General features: G+C 39.9%; 4 protein-coding genes and 1 pseudogene across 4 annotated transcripts; all 5 read left to right on the top strand.

Moving 5' to 3' along the window:
- The first annotated feature begins 688 nt into the window (after positions 1 to 688).
- LOC121803475 (uncharacterized protein At2g39795, mitochondrial-like) lies at positions 689 to 1,489 on the top strand. The gene is made up of 2 exons (XM_042203137.1): positions 689 to 816; positions 948 to 1,489. Exons 1-2 carry the CDS (start codon positions 691 to 693, stop codon positions 1,419 to 1,421), a joined length of 600 nt encoding a protein of 199 aa, XP_042059071.1. The 5' UTR covers positions 689 to 690; the 3' UTR covers positions 1,422 to 1,489.
- A 2,903-nt stretch (positions 1,490 to 4,392) lies between these two features.
- Positions 4,393 to 5,268, top strand: LOC121803392. Its single transcript, XM_042203063.1, has 3 exons — positions 4,393 to 4,538; positions 4,616 to 4,908; positions 4,986 to 5,268. Exons 1-3 carry the CDS (start codon positions 4,398 to 4,400, stop codon positions 5,158 to 5,160), a joined length of 609 nt encoding a protein of 202 aa, XP_042058997.1. The 5' UTR covers positions 4,393 to 4,397; the 3' UTR covers positions 5,161 to 5,268.
- Positions 5,269 to 9,461: 4,193 nt separating this feature from the next.
- Positions 9,462 to 11,137, top strand: LOC121802886 (transcription factor FAMA-like). Its single transcript, XM_042202574.1, has 3 exons — positions 9,462 to 10,066; positions 10,160 to 10,507; positions 10,684 to 11,137. The coding sequence occupies exons 1-3, from the start codon at positions 9,848 to 9,850 to the stop codon at positions 10,777 to 10,779; spliced, it is 663 nt and encodes a 220-aa protein (XP_042058508.1). The 5' UTR covers positions 9,462 to 9,847; the 3' UTR covers positions 10,780 to 11,137.
- A 1,203-nt stretch (positions 11,138 to 12,340) lies between these two features.
- LOC121805209 (60S ribosomal protein L13a-4) lies at positions 12,341 to 14,448 on the top strand. The gene is made up of 4 exons (XM_042204999.1): positions 12,341 to 12,701; positions 13,440 to 13,556; positions 13,675 to 13,762; positions 14,075 to 14,448. Exons 1-4 carry the CDS (start codon positions 12,430 to 12,432, stop codon positions 14,216 to 14,218), a joined length of 621 nt encoding a protein of 206 aa, XP_042060933.1. The 5' UTR covers positions 12,341 to 12,429; the 3' UTR covers positions 14,219 to 14,448.
- A 625-nt stretch (positions 14,449 to 15,073) lies between these two features.
- Positions 15,074 to 16,659, top strand: LOC121802811 (annotated as a pseudogene).
- Positions 16,660 to 17,167: the final 508 nt, after the last annotated feature.

The following is a 17,167-nucleotide window of genomic DNA, read 5'->3' as shown; positions in this document are numbered from 1 at the left end:
TTAATATATTTGTAAAAAAATTATCGTAATTCTGAAACATAATGTATCCGAAATAAGAGGGATTCAATTAATAGTTTTATTATATTTTTTTTACTACTTTCTAATTTATGGCAATTTGTATAGCATATTTTAGTTCAAAGTTAATGAACAATAAGATTTGATTTTCAAATTTGAGAAAGCAAATCGAATCATGACTAAACTAATCATCATATTATATAATAAAGAAAAACATCGATTTTTAATATTTTTAGCTTGGTTGTGTAGTTTGGTGGCAAGCTAATGAAAAATGCTTGAAAAATAGAACAGGTTTTATTTTTTCTTCCTTTTGAATTTCATGATACTCCACTATGTAGTGAATATAATGTTATAGAGTACCATAATAGTATATTACTAATAAATTTGATGTATAATGTATGTATGTAACACATCATAAAATTTAATTGAAAGTGTTTTTTAAGCAATATACATAAACCGAAATTATATGTGATATAATTGGATTTATATAAAAAAAATAAAATTTCATAAGATTTGGCCCAAATAAAAATATACTACGACGTAGGACTACAGTATATTATCACATCATATCTCAATTAGTTTCTTGGTAGCCAAGTCATGCGTACCCTAAAACTTGTTCTATAAATTTGGCCGTTATATATTCTCCATGTATCATTAGTAAAATATATTTTCACCATGCTTCGATTAGTTTCTACCTCTGCAGTTGCCTCACGCTTCTTCTCCACCGTCGCCGGCCGCTCTAAACTCATCGGAGCCATAAATTCCGAAATCAAAGCCATTGAGTTGGATATCATGAAAAGAGTAATCTATTTATCCTTTGCTTTTTGAATTTGTTTATAAAAAAAAATACATGCATATTTTTTATTAGCAATTTTAAACTGTAGTGATGCGGGATATTGTTATAATTATTTATTTTTAATTTGCCAACACAGAGGGGGGTGCCGGGCGATCTCCCGTTCACGATCGAAGATGACGATAAGTACTGCCACGTCATGCTGACAAGGGAGTTGGGCCCCGAGAAAATTGAGGTCACGGTGAACCCGGCCCATGACGATGGCGACGGCGACCCGCAATTCGTTCGCATAAACGTGTCTATCTGTAAAGAGGACAAGGGAACATTGGACGTGGGAGCTGATGTTTCTAGTGATGAAATTTTGGTTGATAAAATAGCATTTAGTGAGGCCAATAGCTACAATCCCTCTCTGAGATTGAAATTGGAGGGTGAATTGCAGGATGCTATGAGTAATTTTGTCAAAGTTAGAGGTATTGAGATATCGAGTGTTGGTTTCTTGTACAATTATATGTTGGAGAAACGCAAGCGATGGCCTACAATTTGGGTTGCCCCAACAAAGCCTCATGAAATCGCTGACCTCAAAAATTTGCATGAATTTGTTGAGGATTGGTAGACTTTTTTATTATTCTAGTAGTATTTGATTTGATGTACCAATTTCTGATCAGTTGACAAGAACAGTAATGGGAGAGAAATATGTTTTGTTTTTGAAATTTATACGTTTCAGACTTAATTATACTGTAAGGTTAACTTTATGATATCAAATTATGATGTTATTTTACAATCTGACATATTAAGAGCATCCGCAGCGGTGAGCAGCGGCTCATCCGTCTTCCGTGCCAGCGGCGCGGCACCGCATGCTCGTCGCTGCTCTTAGCTAAGAGCAGCTGACGTGTCAGCTCCTGATTGGCCAACGGCATTTTCGTTGGAAATTTATTTTTTTTTAAAAATAAATAATAATACCAAAAATTTTAAAACAATTAGATACCAAAAAATATGGCCGTTTTTTTTTTACCATTTTTCTGGTATTTTTTTGTTTTTTATTCCCAAATCATCTATAAATACACACATTCATTATTCACATCAAATCATCTCTCATTCATATTTTTCATACTACTTATCTACATCTTCCTCTTTCACTCAAACCCTCTCAAATGGATTTCACCCATCTCATTGCGGAAGTGGAGCGCGAAGAACAAGAATACTATGAACAATATCGTGCCGCCTATGAAGCCTATGTCGCCGCGAATACCCCCGCCCCTCCTCCTCGACCAACTAGATCAACTCGCCGCTACATCCACCGTGACCGGGAGGGAGCCAACGAAAGGCTCGTTGCCGACTATTTTTCCGACCAGTCGCGGTTTCCGAAAGATTACTTTCGGCGCCGTTTTCGCATGCCAAAACACTTGTTTATGCGTATTGTCAACACATTGTCCGCCCATGTTGAATACTTTCAAACAAGTACAGACGCAACCGGTCGGGAAAGTCTCTCGGCGTTGCAGAAGTGTACGTGTGCCATCCGACAACTTGCTACTGGGCAAACGGCTGACCTCTTCGAAGAGTATTTGCATGTCGGTCAACTGGAATCCTTTGTCTTAAAATTTTTTGCGATGACGTTCGTTCAGCTTTCGGTGAGGAATTCCTTCGGGCACCCACCACCGATGATTGCCAACGGTTGCTTAGTCTTCACGAAACAGTCCATGGTTTTCCCGGTATGCTTGGCAACATTGACTGCATGCATTAGAGGTGGAAGAATTGCCCGACTGCTTGGAGGAGGCAACACTTAAGCGGCCACAAAGGCGGCGACCCAACACTTATCCTTGAAGCGGTCGCCGACTACCGCCTATGGATTTGACATGCATATTTTGGTATTGCCGGATCCAACAACGACTTGAACGTGCTCTATTCTTCACTATTGTTCAATGATGTTTTGAATGGTGTAGCACCGGCGATCGACTTCACCGTCAACGAAAATGCATACCACAAGGGTTACTATCTCGTCTATGGTATCTACCCAAGGTGGTCGACTTTCGTGAATACGCTCAGCAACCTGCAAGACCCGAGACGGGTTCTTTTTGCGCAGCGTAAAGAATCCGCTCGAAAAGACGTCGATAGAGCTTTTGGGGTCCTTCAAGCCCGATTCAACATTGTGAAGGCCCCGTCTCGGCTGTGGTACGTGAAAATATCGCCGACATCATGTACACGTGTATTATCTTGCACAACATGATTATAGCCGACGAAGGACTGATGGCGTCTAGCTTTTACGACAAGGATGAAGCCGGAAGCTCAACCGCGAGGTCTCCCGGAAGTTCAACCGCGAGGTCTCCCCCACGCCGAGGTGTGCATACGACGGTGGGCGAGATGATCGAAATAAGGAACACAATGCACGATACCCGAACCCACATTGAGCTACAAGAAGACCTAATTAAACACATTTGGGCGAAATTCGGCCACGAGTAGTGGGTTTTTTTAATTTTATGAATTTAATTATGTAATTTTCTAATTTTTAGGATTTTAATTATGTAATTTTTATTTTTTTTAATTTGTAATAGTATTTCGGATATTTGTAATGTATTTTAATTTTGTGGAAATGTTTTTATTTAAATTGAATAACAGAATGGTGGGACCCTTGAGCTTGTCCTTGCAGAAGAGCACAGATGTGGGTGTTGTGCTCTTGTCTAAGAGCAGGAAGTAAAAGTGGGTCCGGGCCCACATCCGTGCTCGTTGGCAAGAGCACGGATGGGGATGCTCTAACAACTTAAAAAGTATTTACTGATTTAGTATAAACAAATTTAAACTATTAGTAAAATAGGGAGGGGTGTGTCATAGTGCAAACAAAATGGACAAAATGCATTTAAAGAGATTCTAAGAGCATCCCCTCAAAGATTGAAAAATTCTATTGGATGTAAATTTGATTAAGACGTAGACGGTAGTGAGTTAATTAAATAACAGCAATATTTAACTGCTCAATGCTTTAATTCGATGATGACATGTAATGTGTAGATATAAACTTGTACTCGAAACAAGAAAAGTCATTGATCATGATCCAATATTTTTACACCTACACGATCAACGAGGGGTTTCGGTTTTTGATATATAGAGCTCAACATTTGACACCTGCACGATCAAGGCGTAATTCAAAACTTTAATATGCCGAAAAATAAAGAATCACGGACTCCATTTCAGAAAGTTTGTCACATTTTTCTGTAACGCTATGCAATCTAATAGATTTCCTTATTTTAGTCAGCAGAATATATATAGCATCACGGTTCTCAATTTATTACTTACCAAATTAATACTAGTACTTAAACTATCCCATTAAAAATAATTCAAAATTTACTAACGCGAATCTTAGTATTATACTCTCAAAGTCATGACTCTAAATAATAATGAAATTACTTTTATTTTTATGATTTAAAATGAATTAAAATCCTCCAAATCTTTCCATTAACATACACACGTTTCTCACATGTAGATCTCTTTCTTGCCTACCAAGCCAAACTAAAACCCTAACGCATCCCATCCTCTCTCTATAAATATAAGGCCAATCAATTTCACAATTAATTAGTTAATTACCACATCAATAATCAATATGTTTCGCGCCGTAGCTTCTTCTTCTTCTTCTCGCAAATTACTATTCGCCAATGGCCGCCGCTTCTCATCCGCCGCGGCCGCGGCTCACAGCATGCTCGCCAATGCCTTGGATTCCAAAATCAAACACATCACTCAAATGGTAAAATTAATTATCAATTTCTTTTTGTAAATGAACTCAAAATTAAGTGTTTAAACTTTAATCACTTGTTTAATTAGAGGCCAGAGCCCCCAGCCGAGTTCCCTTTCAAAATAGAACACAATCTCGGCTGCTACGTCAGCATGACGAGGGAGCTCGCCGGAGAGGAAATCGAGGTGAGGCTGGTTGACGAAAAACACAAGGATAAGAGTGTTTCTGATTCCTCTTCCGTGGATTTGAAAATTGAAATCTACAAATCAGATGGAAAATCTATGAATTTTGCGGCGACTGCTTCTGCTGAGAAAATTGTGATCCAGAAATTGACTACCAAGGATGGTGATAATAATGTCATCTGCTCTCAGCTCTGCATCGAGTGAGTTGTTTATTTATTTATTTATTTTGTTTGTGTTTTTTTTTATTTATAATAAATTTATAAATGTGTGTATATAGGCCGAAGAGTAAGTTGCAGAAGGCGTTGGGAGAGTTTCTCCACGCAAGAGGGATTGAGAAATCGATTGGTGGATTTTTGTACGATTATACGATGTGGAATTCGCAAAAATGTGATCAACTTGATGTGGAAGAATTGGAGAAGCTCAAGAATGTTGTTACCAATTGGTGGCGCTAGTGATTTAATGATTTGTTTCATTTGTTGTTTGAATATTTTTGTTCAAGAATTGATGTCTATTTCTATTTTATTCAATGAAGTCTAAAAATTGTGTCCTTTTCATTTAAACATGCGTTATATTTTGTCTTTTCACAATTTTAATTTAAATTTTTAATGATAGTTTAGGAAGTGATTATGATAAGCACATAATTAAATCTTTGGAGTCTATCGTTTGAGTCATCCGAAGTTGATACAATTAGGCCGTCCACTACGTTGTCTCTATATTGTCCCTTAAACTACTATTTAAGGGCCCAATGTACTTTTATACTCCATCCCGACGGAACCTGCAACCCTCCGTCCCTCTGCAACCCTCCGTCCCTTAAACCGCCCCTTAAATTACTATTCATTCAATTTCATTTTTTTATTTTTATTTCCAACCCAATTCAATTAAAACAAACACACTTCATTAAAAAACACACAACATAAAAAAATTACAACTTAAAATTTTAAAAAATAAAAAAACACACAATTAAAATCCTAAAAAATTAAACGTTGCATAATTTAAAATACAAATTTAAAGAAAATAAAAAAAAACTACTCCGCCGGCGAATCATCCCCGAAGGCGGTGGAGGTGCAATAGGAGGCGGAAGGCCAAGTTGTGCTGCCATATACACAATTCCGTTCAACCAGGCTTGGTATTGGGCGAGCGAGAAGCGGGAAGTGTCCGCCATTGTGGCGGTCATGTACATGGCCATAAGGGAGTTCGAGCCTCCCCCCGAGCCCGATCCAGAGGCCGTCTGGCTTGATTCGCCTCGGCCCTTCCTCGCTCTAGCTGCTTTCGCCGCCTTCGTCCCTTGCGGCCAACGGCGCCGATGGCTGGATCCCCCGTCATCGCCGGCCGTACCCACAAACTCATGCGAGGCAGCCTCTTGTGCGTCGCTGCCCTCACCGGTGTCACCAGACGAGTGTTGGCCACTCGTCGTGTGCTTCGTGCGCTTCGAGGTTGAGCCCGAGCTGGAGCGAACACCGCCGGCCCACCGTTCCTCATCCTTGACGACCTGCCAAACATCAACAAATTTGAATTGTTTGCCAGTGTTCTGGTTGTAGACGCGCAAAGCCGCCCTCATAATGTCGGCTCCCGTGGCGCCGCTTTGGTAGTGCGCCGCTTCGGTCGAGTAGATGCCGCGGAATTTTTTGACCTGTCTGTCGACTCGGTCAAAGTGAGAGCAGAGCATTTTATATGTGCTCTTGCGGGACCCTTTCGGCTTGATCTGGTGGTAGTTCTCGACGACCTTTTCCCAGAAGCACTTCCGGGGTTGTTGATTCCCGACGATGGGATCGTACGAGACGGAAATCCAGGCGTTGTACACCGCCATCGTTTCGTTGTTGCTGTACGGATACCGGCCTAGATCCTCATCCTCTTCCTCCTTCTCGCCCGCCTGGGCTTCCGTCCTGGAGCTTCCACCGCCTCGGCCTCCTCCACCGCCCCGGCCTCCTCCCCGGCCTCGGCCTACTCCCGGCGTGGGTTCAACGGGAAAATCCTCCCGAATCTGGGATAATCCATGCGAATACCACGAGGCGGAGGGACGGGCATATGCATCCACGTCAAAATTGGGTGGTTGGTACCCCCCAGCGTCGCCAAAGCCTGGGTGCCCGGCGTCGACGAACCGGAACCACCCAGTGTGTTGTACATGGTCTCCCAATCGCCGAACGCGTTGAGATCCCACACGCCGGAGCCTCCACCGCCGGAGTTGCCGTCGCCGGACATTTTGTGATGAGATGTTAGATGAAAATTGGAGAGGAAATTGAGATGATTTAGGAAGAATAGATGTGTAGTTGTGTGTGAAATGATGATGAATTAGAGCATCTCCAATGGCGGACGTCCGGTCGGACATCCGGTCGGACGTCGCGACGGGCGACCGGGACGTCCGCCATTGTGGCGTTTAGGGTCGGATACGGACGTCCCGTGAGGACGTCGGGTGTCCTCGGACGTCGGCGGGACGGGCGGGCGGACGTCCGCCATTGTGGCGTCCAGTCGGACGTCCCGTTTTTTAATTTTTTTTTAAAACTCTATATATACGGCTCGTCGAATTTTATTTCATTCGCACCACTTGTGTTAACAAGTTACTCTCTCTACATCTCTAATTTCAAGTATATCTAGAATGTCTAGTGAAAGTGATAGCGAGAATGAGTTGGAGGTCGCTGTTGAAGGTGCGATAGAGAGGCTGCTACAACAGAGGTTGCAGCGGCGGCAGCAGGCGGCGGTACCTCGGCCGATCCATCGTCGAACTCAAGTACCCCGTGACCACATTGCTGCACATATTCGGTTGTATGCGGACTACTTCGCTCCGCAACCGCGTTTTGGGGAAGCCTTATTCCGGCGACGCTTTAGGATGCATCGTCCGCTGTTTCTGCACATCGTGGGTGCTTTAGAGAGAAGATACCTGTATTTTAGGATCAGAGAGGATGCAGCTGGCAAACCCGGACTCACGCCCTTGCAGAAGTGCACTGTCGCAATCAGACAACTGGCGTATGGAGGCGCGGCCGACATGTTTGACGAGTACCTCCACATTGGCGAGTCGACAGCCGTCGAGTGTCTGCAGAATTTTTGCGCGGGCGTGAGAGCGATATTCGGGGAGCGGTATCTTCGGAGTCCGAGCCCCGAAGACTGCCAGATGCTGATAGATATGCATGGGTCGGTGCACGGGTTCCCTGGGATGTTGGGCAGCATAGATTGTATGCATTGGGAGTGGAAGAACTGCCCCGCCGCCTGGAAGGGGATGTACACTACCGGCTTCAAAGCCAAGCATCCCACGATGATCCTTGAAGCTGTAGCTGACTACCGGTTGTGGATATGGCATGCTTATTTTGGAGTCGCCGGGTCCAACAACGTCATCAACGTTCTCCAGTCGTCGCCCCTGTTCAACGCTCAGTGCAATGGCGTTGGTCCCGCCATCAGTTTCGTCGCCAACGGCAACCAGCATAATATGGGGTACTATTTGGCGGATGGGATATACCCAAACTGGCCCGTCTTTGTGAAGTCAATCAAGCATCCGCTCGGACAAAAGAAGACATACTTTGCGAGCCGTCAGGAAGCAGCGCGCAAGGATGTGGAGCGGGCATTTGGTGTGCTCCAGAGTCGGTGGGCGGTTGTGAAGGGTCCTGCACGGCAGTGGTATATTCCCAACATCGGCGATATCATGTACGCATGTATCATAATGCACAACATGATTGTCGAAAATGAAGCTGCGGAACTGACTCAGTGGACCAACGAAGATGATACGGGTGCAGGTCCAAGTCACGGCGTGGCCACCGCGAATGTGAATATGGGGGTACCTCATGGAGAGGTCGCGCGGCTGCGTGCATTTGCCGACATGCGGCAAACAGATGCCCATGTTCGACTTCAGCAGGATATCATCGAAGAGGTTTGGACTCGGAGGGGTTGACGTGATAATGTATGAAGTTTTTTTTTATTAGTATGCAATTTTTTTTTTCGAATCATGTATGTTTTTTCCGATGAAGTTGTTAATTTTTCCGATAAAGTTGTTAATTTTTCCCGTAATTTTTTCGAATAATGTATGAGGTTTGGACTCGGAGGGGTTGACGTCAAATTTTATTTCCGTAAATGTAAATTGTTTTATTTGTAAATGTATGATTTTTTTTTATTGCGGGATGTCCTAGTGGGAAGGGCGGACATAGGAGGGGATGTCCTAGTGACGTGGCAATGGGATGGGAAGTCCTAGTGACGTGGCAGGAGGTGTTTTTGGGATGTCCTAGTGGATGTCCGCCCACTGGAGATGCTCTTAGGAGTATTTATAGAGTAAAAAAATTAATTAAAATTTTTTTTTAAAAAAAAAGAAAAAACGGATATAAACGGTAATATTACCGTTTACAATTTTTTTTTTAAATTCGAATTAAAAAAAAGATTTATTGCGTCAGCGCGTGACGACGCCCACTCGCGGGCCGGTGAGTGGGTGTCATGCATGGCGCAGGGGCGCGCCACGTCGCCATGGCGTGTGGCGAGACAACCCGTCTCTTGTCTCGCAGGGACGGGTCGCGGGACATGATCGTGACGGGCGCGGGACGGGACGGGCCGGTGTGCCACAACGCGTCGCGCGAGCGTTCCGTCGCGAAGACGGTGGCGCGCCGCGTAGTGGATGGCCTTAGTGATGGATTCAAAGGGTTTGTGAATTCGAGTCATCCGTCTAGTAACATAATGATTGAATAAAGAAGTGGATGTAAGTAGTGGCAGATTCAAAGGGAAACTTATTATACGGTGCATTTGTTATAGATGACCAAGTGAATGGGTTGTGATTGGAAGAAAGAGAAAATCTCGTACTTTCACTCTGTATTTTCTCTGCAGAGGATGGTGGTTTTACTCAGTGCTCATACATGTCCTCAACCACATCCCATTTCCAGAAATAGCATGCTCAAATTAATTAGTTTTTGTCACTACATCATGTGCCAACACCAATCATTTCACTTCAACTTCTGATTTTCAATTGCTTCTCTTCAAATTATTACACAATAATCCTATGTTTGAACATCACAAGAGAGTGCCCCCTTGCAGTAAAAGTCTCTGTCACACCACTCCTCACATCAACTCATTCATCTATATTAGTCTCTTTGGAGTTGCTATTCTACATTAACACAACACACACACACACACACACACACACACTCATTGAACATCTCAGATTTAGCAGAGATGACGCAGTTTGAAGAGGAGAAAACATCCAACTCTGCAGTCGAAAATCTTGAAGCGAAGAGCAAGAACAAGAGGAAGAGGGCGAAAGCCAGCAAGACTAGTGAAGAGGTTGAGAGGCAGAGGATGACTCATATCGCGGTAGAGAGGAACCGGAGGAAGCAAATGAACGAGCATCTTCAAATGCTGAGGTCTCTCATGCCGGCCTACTACGTCCACAGGGTACTAATTAACAACTCTATTTCCTATTTTTTGTCACCAAAATTAAATAATTTCAATGAAACATATACTTAAAAACATGATATTGTAAAATAGGGAGATCAGGCTTCTATAGTTGGTGGAGCAATTGAATTTGTGAGAGAGCTGCAACAACTCCTCCAATGCCTTGAATCAGTTCATCATCATCATCATGAACAACAACCACCACCGTTGATCCTGCCTCCAACACTTGATCATCATGATCAGACGGCTGAGAGCAAGTCTTGGTTGGCAGAGGTTGAAGTGAGGCTCTCGGGGCTGTTTGGGATGATCAAGATTCTGTCGGGAAGGCGGCGCGGACAGATCACCAAGAATATCTCTGCAGTTGAGTGTTTGCATCTTCAGATTCTGCAAACTCACATTACTACCATTGAACAACTTGTTGTCTGCTCTTTCAGTGTCAAGGTACATTCAAGATTCATTTTTTATTTTTTTTTGCACTGCTGAGTGATTCATGGCATTTTCAAGATTCAATTTTTATTTAAGTATTTTTCATTTCTGAGTGATTCTTGGCATTTTTAAGATTCAGTTTTTTTTTTGAGTGATTCATGGCATTTTCAAGATTTAATTTGGATTTGTAGATGAGTATAGAAGCAATGCTGACAGCTGAAGATGTGGCAAACTCAATTCAGCAGATACTGAATTGTTTTCATTCCAACAGCAGCAGCATGCCATGAAAAAAATCAAGTCTTCTAAATATTTGTTCATTTTCATTCTATTCCACATTATTGGTGTTGACAGTTGGAGACAAAATATGATGAAGTGGTGTCAATTTCCAACAAAATTTGACAAAGTCAAAGCATCCAATATGTGTAGTGATGTGATGGACAAGAATTGACTTGTCAGAAATTAGAAAGAAAAGAGAGAGGTTTGAGAAGGTACCATACCATGCATGGTGGGGTTGTACCTTCTCTTGCTTATGTCATACTGTGTAAGTACTTGCTTGGGTACCATTACCATGTTTCAATAATAGCACATGGTTTTTGTAGCAAGTGATTAATTATTAGTAATATTGTTGATCTCATTGTTATGAAATTGATTAGTACTACCAAAATATAATTGTTATGAAATTGATTAGTACTACAAAAATACAATGAGAAGTTCATTTTGTCTTATTCTACTACTTTATTATTGATTGGAGTACAACTTCATTTGAATGACAAGATGGTTTTCATCATCATAGTATTTTACAAGAAAGAAATCACAAATATATATTTACCCTATTCGACCATTTCTGTGTAATGTACTACTACTATTTTTCTAGTAGCTCATCGCAACATTTATTACATGACTATTTGTACGTAAATATTCCAACCAATATTTAAATAAATTTTGTCAATAGATGATCTATCTTTTCGATCATATTTATATATTTTCTCTAAATTCTACATTAATCAACAATTTTCAATCTCTAATTTCTTATATTGAATAAATATTTTTAACCATATTGAAATACGCTAGATGATGTGCTTATTCTTATTTTTATTGTGATTGGTTATGGACGTGCCCGACATTGATGAATTTTTAATATATAAAAAAACAACTCGAGTTTGCATAAATTTTGTAAAAAATAGCTCGAACTCTAACAATATAAAAATGATATGCACTTTTATGAAAGTTGTAAAAATGCATGATATTTGAAAATCTAAAAGGAATTCACATGTGAACAACAAGAATCGACAATTTTGGAGCAAGCTTATGTGGTTGCTAAACACTTTATAAAAGAAGTGTTAGTGTGGAGAGCCCTTTCAAGTTATTTCAATTGGGCAAACTTGCAATCACATCATGTCCCAACAAAAGGAAATATGCATTTAAATGAGAAGCTATGGCTTACGAAACATAATTTTATTTTGCTCCGCATATCAAAGGAAGAGCTCACGATCTTTGGAAATATTTCAGATAACTGTGTATTTATTAAAATTTGAGTAATTCTATGAAACTCTAGCTTATTTTTTAAATTCTAGTATTCATGAAAATTCAAACTATTTTTTTTTATTTTCCAAAGTTTGGATCATAAACTACAATTAACAAACCAAATATTTAATAAATCTACCTGCAAAAATTGCAAATAAAACCTCTGTTTAATTTCTTTTGGGCCCAAAGACCAAAGCCCGAGAGAAAATATAATTGGTTTTTGTCCAATTCGAGAGACATGGGCTTTAGCCCAAATAGAAACCAAAGCTAAGAAATCCCCAAAACCCAAATTGGACAAATCCAACCCTAAGAAAAACCTAATTTCACCTTCACCGCCATTATAACCCTTCCGCCTCTGAGCAGAGAGAGAGAGAGAGAGAGAGAGAGCAGTGTGTGAGAGACTGAGAGTAGAGATGGTGTCAGGCTCGGGGATCTGCGCGAAGAGAGTGGTGGTCGATGCCAGAAACCATATGCTCGGGCGGTTGGCGTCAATTCTGGCCAAGGAGCTCTTGAATGGGCAGAGAGTGGTGGTGGTCAGATGCGAGGAAATCTGCCTCTCCGGCGGCCTTGTTCGCCAGAAGATGAAGTACTTGCGGTTCCTCCGCAAGCGGATGAACACCAAGCCGTCGCACGGACCCATCCATTTCCGCGCCCCTTCCAAGATTCTCTGGAGAACTATCCGTGGGTATGATTTTCTTCCTTTCTATTTTTTCTATGCTATCTAATGGAAGATGATTTCACTTGTATTCTGTAGCTTATGCTTATGATCTGAAAGTTTATTTGCTAGCTGCTTTTTAAGACTATGTATGCTTCAAAAGTTTGTACCTTTCCTTTCTGGTTGCTTTTGTTGATTCCAAAATGAATGTTTTGATGAGATAGGTACCATCCTTGCATACTTCATATTGGCATTGTGGGGTTGTGGTGGATTTTTGTATTTCTGTTGGCAATTTATATGCTCGTTATCATTGGTTTCTACTTGTAACATTAGTTATATAGCTTAAGTTTTCTACTCTGTAACATTAGTTATATAGCTTCTAGTCTTCTATACCATTCCACTACATGTTATGTTTATGAGATCATGTCTCTTTCTTCGTTCGTGTGCCTAATTTCTTGATTTGATTCCCTACCACAGTGAACCAGTATAATTTTCTTCAAAGCACTATCCTAATTTGTGATTAGCAATGCTGCTGGAACTTATTCAAGTATGGTTTTTGTTATACTTATGATTGGAGTATGTATTGATAATTGTCACAACTCTTTTGGATTCATAAATTTGGATTTGTCTCAAGTAAAATATTTCCTCTAAACAAATTGTTAGGCATAGTAATGTGGGATGTCTGTGCCAGCTTTGGTATTTATGTTCCTTAGTTTCTGTGCTTAGAACAATGGGTTTGTTTAACTTGTTCCTTACATGCATTTGCAGGATGATTCCCCACAAGACCAAGAGAGGAGAAGCTGCTCTTGCACGCTTGAAAGTTTACGAGGGTGTCCCACCTCCATATGACAAAATCAAGAGGATGGTCATCCCTGATGCACTCAAGTGAGTACTGCATAATTATTTATTCATTCTTCTAATTGTTATGCAATCAATTATCTTTCAATTCCATTTCCTTAAAATGTTTAACCTTAAACTCATGTTTTGTTTTCCCTTTGTTTAGGGTGTTGAGGCTTCAAGCTGGCCACAAATATTGTTTGTTGGGCAGACTCTCATCAGAAGTTGGGTGGAATCATTATGATACCATCAGGGTAAGTTCAAAACCCAACTTGTGTATAATTTCCTCGTTTCTTTTATTTTGGATATATTATTTTATTCAACTTGGAGTTGTGGCTTAGTGTTGCTTGTCCACTAGATCTACCCATGAACTCTTGTATGAAATTTTTTGAAATCTCAGCCTTGTAGGCTTTGTTTCTTTCTAGATTGTTAACTTCTTCTTTCATAAACTTGATATTATAAAAAATCATTATAAATTTTTTCTCCTATTCAATTTGTTGTGAGCGTAGACTGTTTGTATGAATGGACTAAGAAGAGAAATTTCTTCTTTTTAAATTTTGTTTTAGGAGTTGGAGAAGAAGAGAAAGGAAAGAGCTCAGGTAACTTATGAAAGGAAGAAGCAATTGAACAAGCTGAGAGTCAAGGCTGAGAAGGTTGCTCTGGAGAAGCTTGGCTCACAGCTAGATGTCATTGCTCCTATCAAGTACTAAATATTGCCATAGATAGCTGTTGAGTGGTAACGATGTTCGAGACGATGGTGTCTGCGACTTAGATATTTGGGTCGTTATTTTGTTTTTTGTTGAAATCGGATGTCATATTCTCAAAGTTTGCAAGTTTTAATAGACTTTCCAATATCGCCAGTTCTCTTGTTTGTTATATTTCTACTTTTTTTTTGACTGATTACTTGTGATTTCATTAATGTGATGTTTTCTGTGATCAATGGTGTGATTATTTATTTTTTGTATTTTGACTTTTCTATTCAAAATTTGACATGTTCTTTTAAAGAAAATGTTACTACAAGCGTTGACAACGATAAAATTTTTCAATAATTTCCATTAGCAGAAATATGTTTGCTTACGTAATTTGTAAATAAAACGAATCAGCTTAATCTCTAAGACAATTCTTTCAAATTTAGTACTACAATTCTACCTAAAAAACAGTTTTCTTAGTTGCAAATAAATGCAAAGAAAAATTTAAATAAAACAAACAAAATTATTAATTGAAAATGTAATAAGTGAAAAAACAACTTGGGGTGAAATATTTTGTTAGAGAATAACGTGTAAATCCTATTTTCCATGAATCAAATTTGTAATTCACTCTTTTATTTCAGTATTAGTAAATGGAAAGCAATTCAAGCAAAACATGTAAAAACAACATCAAGCAGCCTAATTTCTGAAACCAGTTTTCTGTAGTTTTATTTATACAAAAATTGGTCTCACGATTCTGCCTACATATTTTCAGCAAGTTAGATTTAATTTTCAGTCATTGCATTCTCTTATACTAAAACCCTCCAATCTTGACACTCTTATTGTATCAATCCAACCTAAAAAAAAAACTAAAAAAAAATGCAAATTTCCCCTCAATTGTTTCTCTACACAGTTCTTGCTCTCTTCTCACTATTTTCATCCACCAATTCCGCAAAACACCACAATGCTGCAAATCACCACAGGAAGCCTCAAATCCATCATGTGTTCGACGTTGATCAATCCGGGAAGGGCCACTTCAAGACGATCCAAGCGGCCATAGACGCTGTCCCCTCTCACAACCCACGATGGACTTTCATACGCATCAAAAAGGGCGTATACAGGTGAATAAACTCAGCATCATTCACACTAGTCTTATGCAATTTTCTGAATAAAAACAGTAGTTTTTACACCTTGTTTGTTAATTCTTGAAGGGAGCAAGTCAGCATTCCTCAAAACCAGACATGTTTCATGATTTTCTTATTCCTCTTCTCAAAACCAGAACTCTTTCAACAATGGAACTCACAACCCCATGAAGCCAGCACTCGCAGCCAAGATCCAAGGCGACAAATCAGCCTTCCACAGATGTGGATTCTACGGCATGCAAGACACGTTGTGGGACGTCCAAGGCCGGCATTACTTCAAACACTGCACCATCCAAGGCTCGGTCGACTTCATCTTTGGTGCAAGCCAATCCCTCTACGAGGTACACTAGAATAACCCCAAATTATGCCATCCATGATGATCTGATGCAAACGTGCCACAAGAATGACCGAATTGTAGAGATATCATAGAAATTAGACAATATTTATAAATGTTTTGGAAACCTATAAACTCAAAATAAAATAAAGTTTTAACTTGCAAAAAAATCCCTAAAAACAATAAAATGACTTTAGTCACCTAAATAAGAAGCCCTAAAATGACATTTTGCAAGCCCAATGAGAATTTCAAGTTATTCCGCATTTTTGGCATCGTCTAATTTTCCCTTTTTGTTTCCTATTTGTATGTTAATTATAAAAAAATTACTTTTCCCTGGTCAAATTAATATCTAGAAAATTGGAAAAAATAGTTGAGTCACCATCAACATTTTTTTTTTCTGCGTCTGCCACGGGTTGTGCATGATGATCTCAAGCTAGTTGACCAAATATATCTCTTTCTTGAATATTTGTTGGTTCAAAACAGAAATGTACAATCTCAATAGTTGAAAATCTGCACAAAGGCCCCGGCTACATCACAGCACAGGGAAGATCAGAACCAAGGGAGACGAGCGCCTTAGTGTTCAAAGACTGCAACATAGTCGGGAAGGGGAAGGCGTATCTCGGGAGAGCATGGAGAGATCACGCGACAGTCTTTTTCTACAACACATACATGTCTGAAGCCGTCGTCCCTCAAGGTTGGAGCGCTTGGTACAGCGCCGGCAACGAGTAAGATCTCCTTGCTCTTTCTTTCAATCAACATTACTGTTAGAATCAAATGTTCTTGTCCTAAAAAAATGGAGACTGGACAGGAATCAGTTGAGATTTGCGGAGGTCAAGAGTCGTGGGAGAGGCGCCAACGCTTCGAAGAGAGTGAAGTGGGTGAATAAGCTAAGTGGGAAAGAGTTGAAGGAGTTCACCAGCATTTCATTCATTGATGGTGAAGGTTGGTTGAGGAAGCTAGCTTTCAACATTTTTGGTGCTTAATGTTTTTTTTGTTGTTGTTTGAAGGAAAAATGTAGATATACCGCAATAAAAGGAAAAATCATATGCTTTCAAATCTTCATGTAAAATTTCAAATTATTGATTTGTATTCATTTTGCAAGCAAACGATTGGTGTATTATGTGTATATACTTTGCGTAAATTTATATTTTCTTGATAGATAAAAATCACGAAAATAAATTGATATAATAAAAAATAGATATTGTAATCAATTTAGTTAAGGTAATTTGATTTTTAAACGCTTAGCTAAAAAATGACTAAGGAAATTTTTAATTCAATTAACAACGCTAATTTGTATTTATAAATGCACCACCGTTGCTTCAAATAACATCTTCGTACTTAGTTTCCCAGCTAAAATATAAGGGATGCAAATAGAAGCAAAATATGAGTCAATTGTAGTTAGACAAATTAGCCCTCAACTTAAGCAAAATATTAAGATAGAACTAATTAAAGAAGTAAAAATATGGGCCAGTCTCACAAAATCGTAATAGAAAGAAA

The sequence above is a fragment of the Salvia splendens genome, chromosome 5 (genome assembly GCF_004379255.2).
Source record: "Salvia splendens isolate huo1 chromosome 5, SspV2, whole genome shotgun sequence".
NCBI lineage: Eukaryota > Viridiplantae > Streptophyta > Magnoliopsida > Lamiales > Lamiaceae > Salvia > Salvia splendens.
This window is presented reverse-complemented; position numbering and strand designations above follow the sequence as displayed.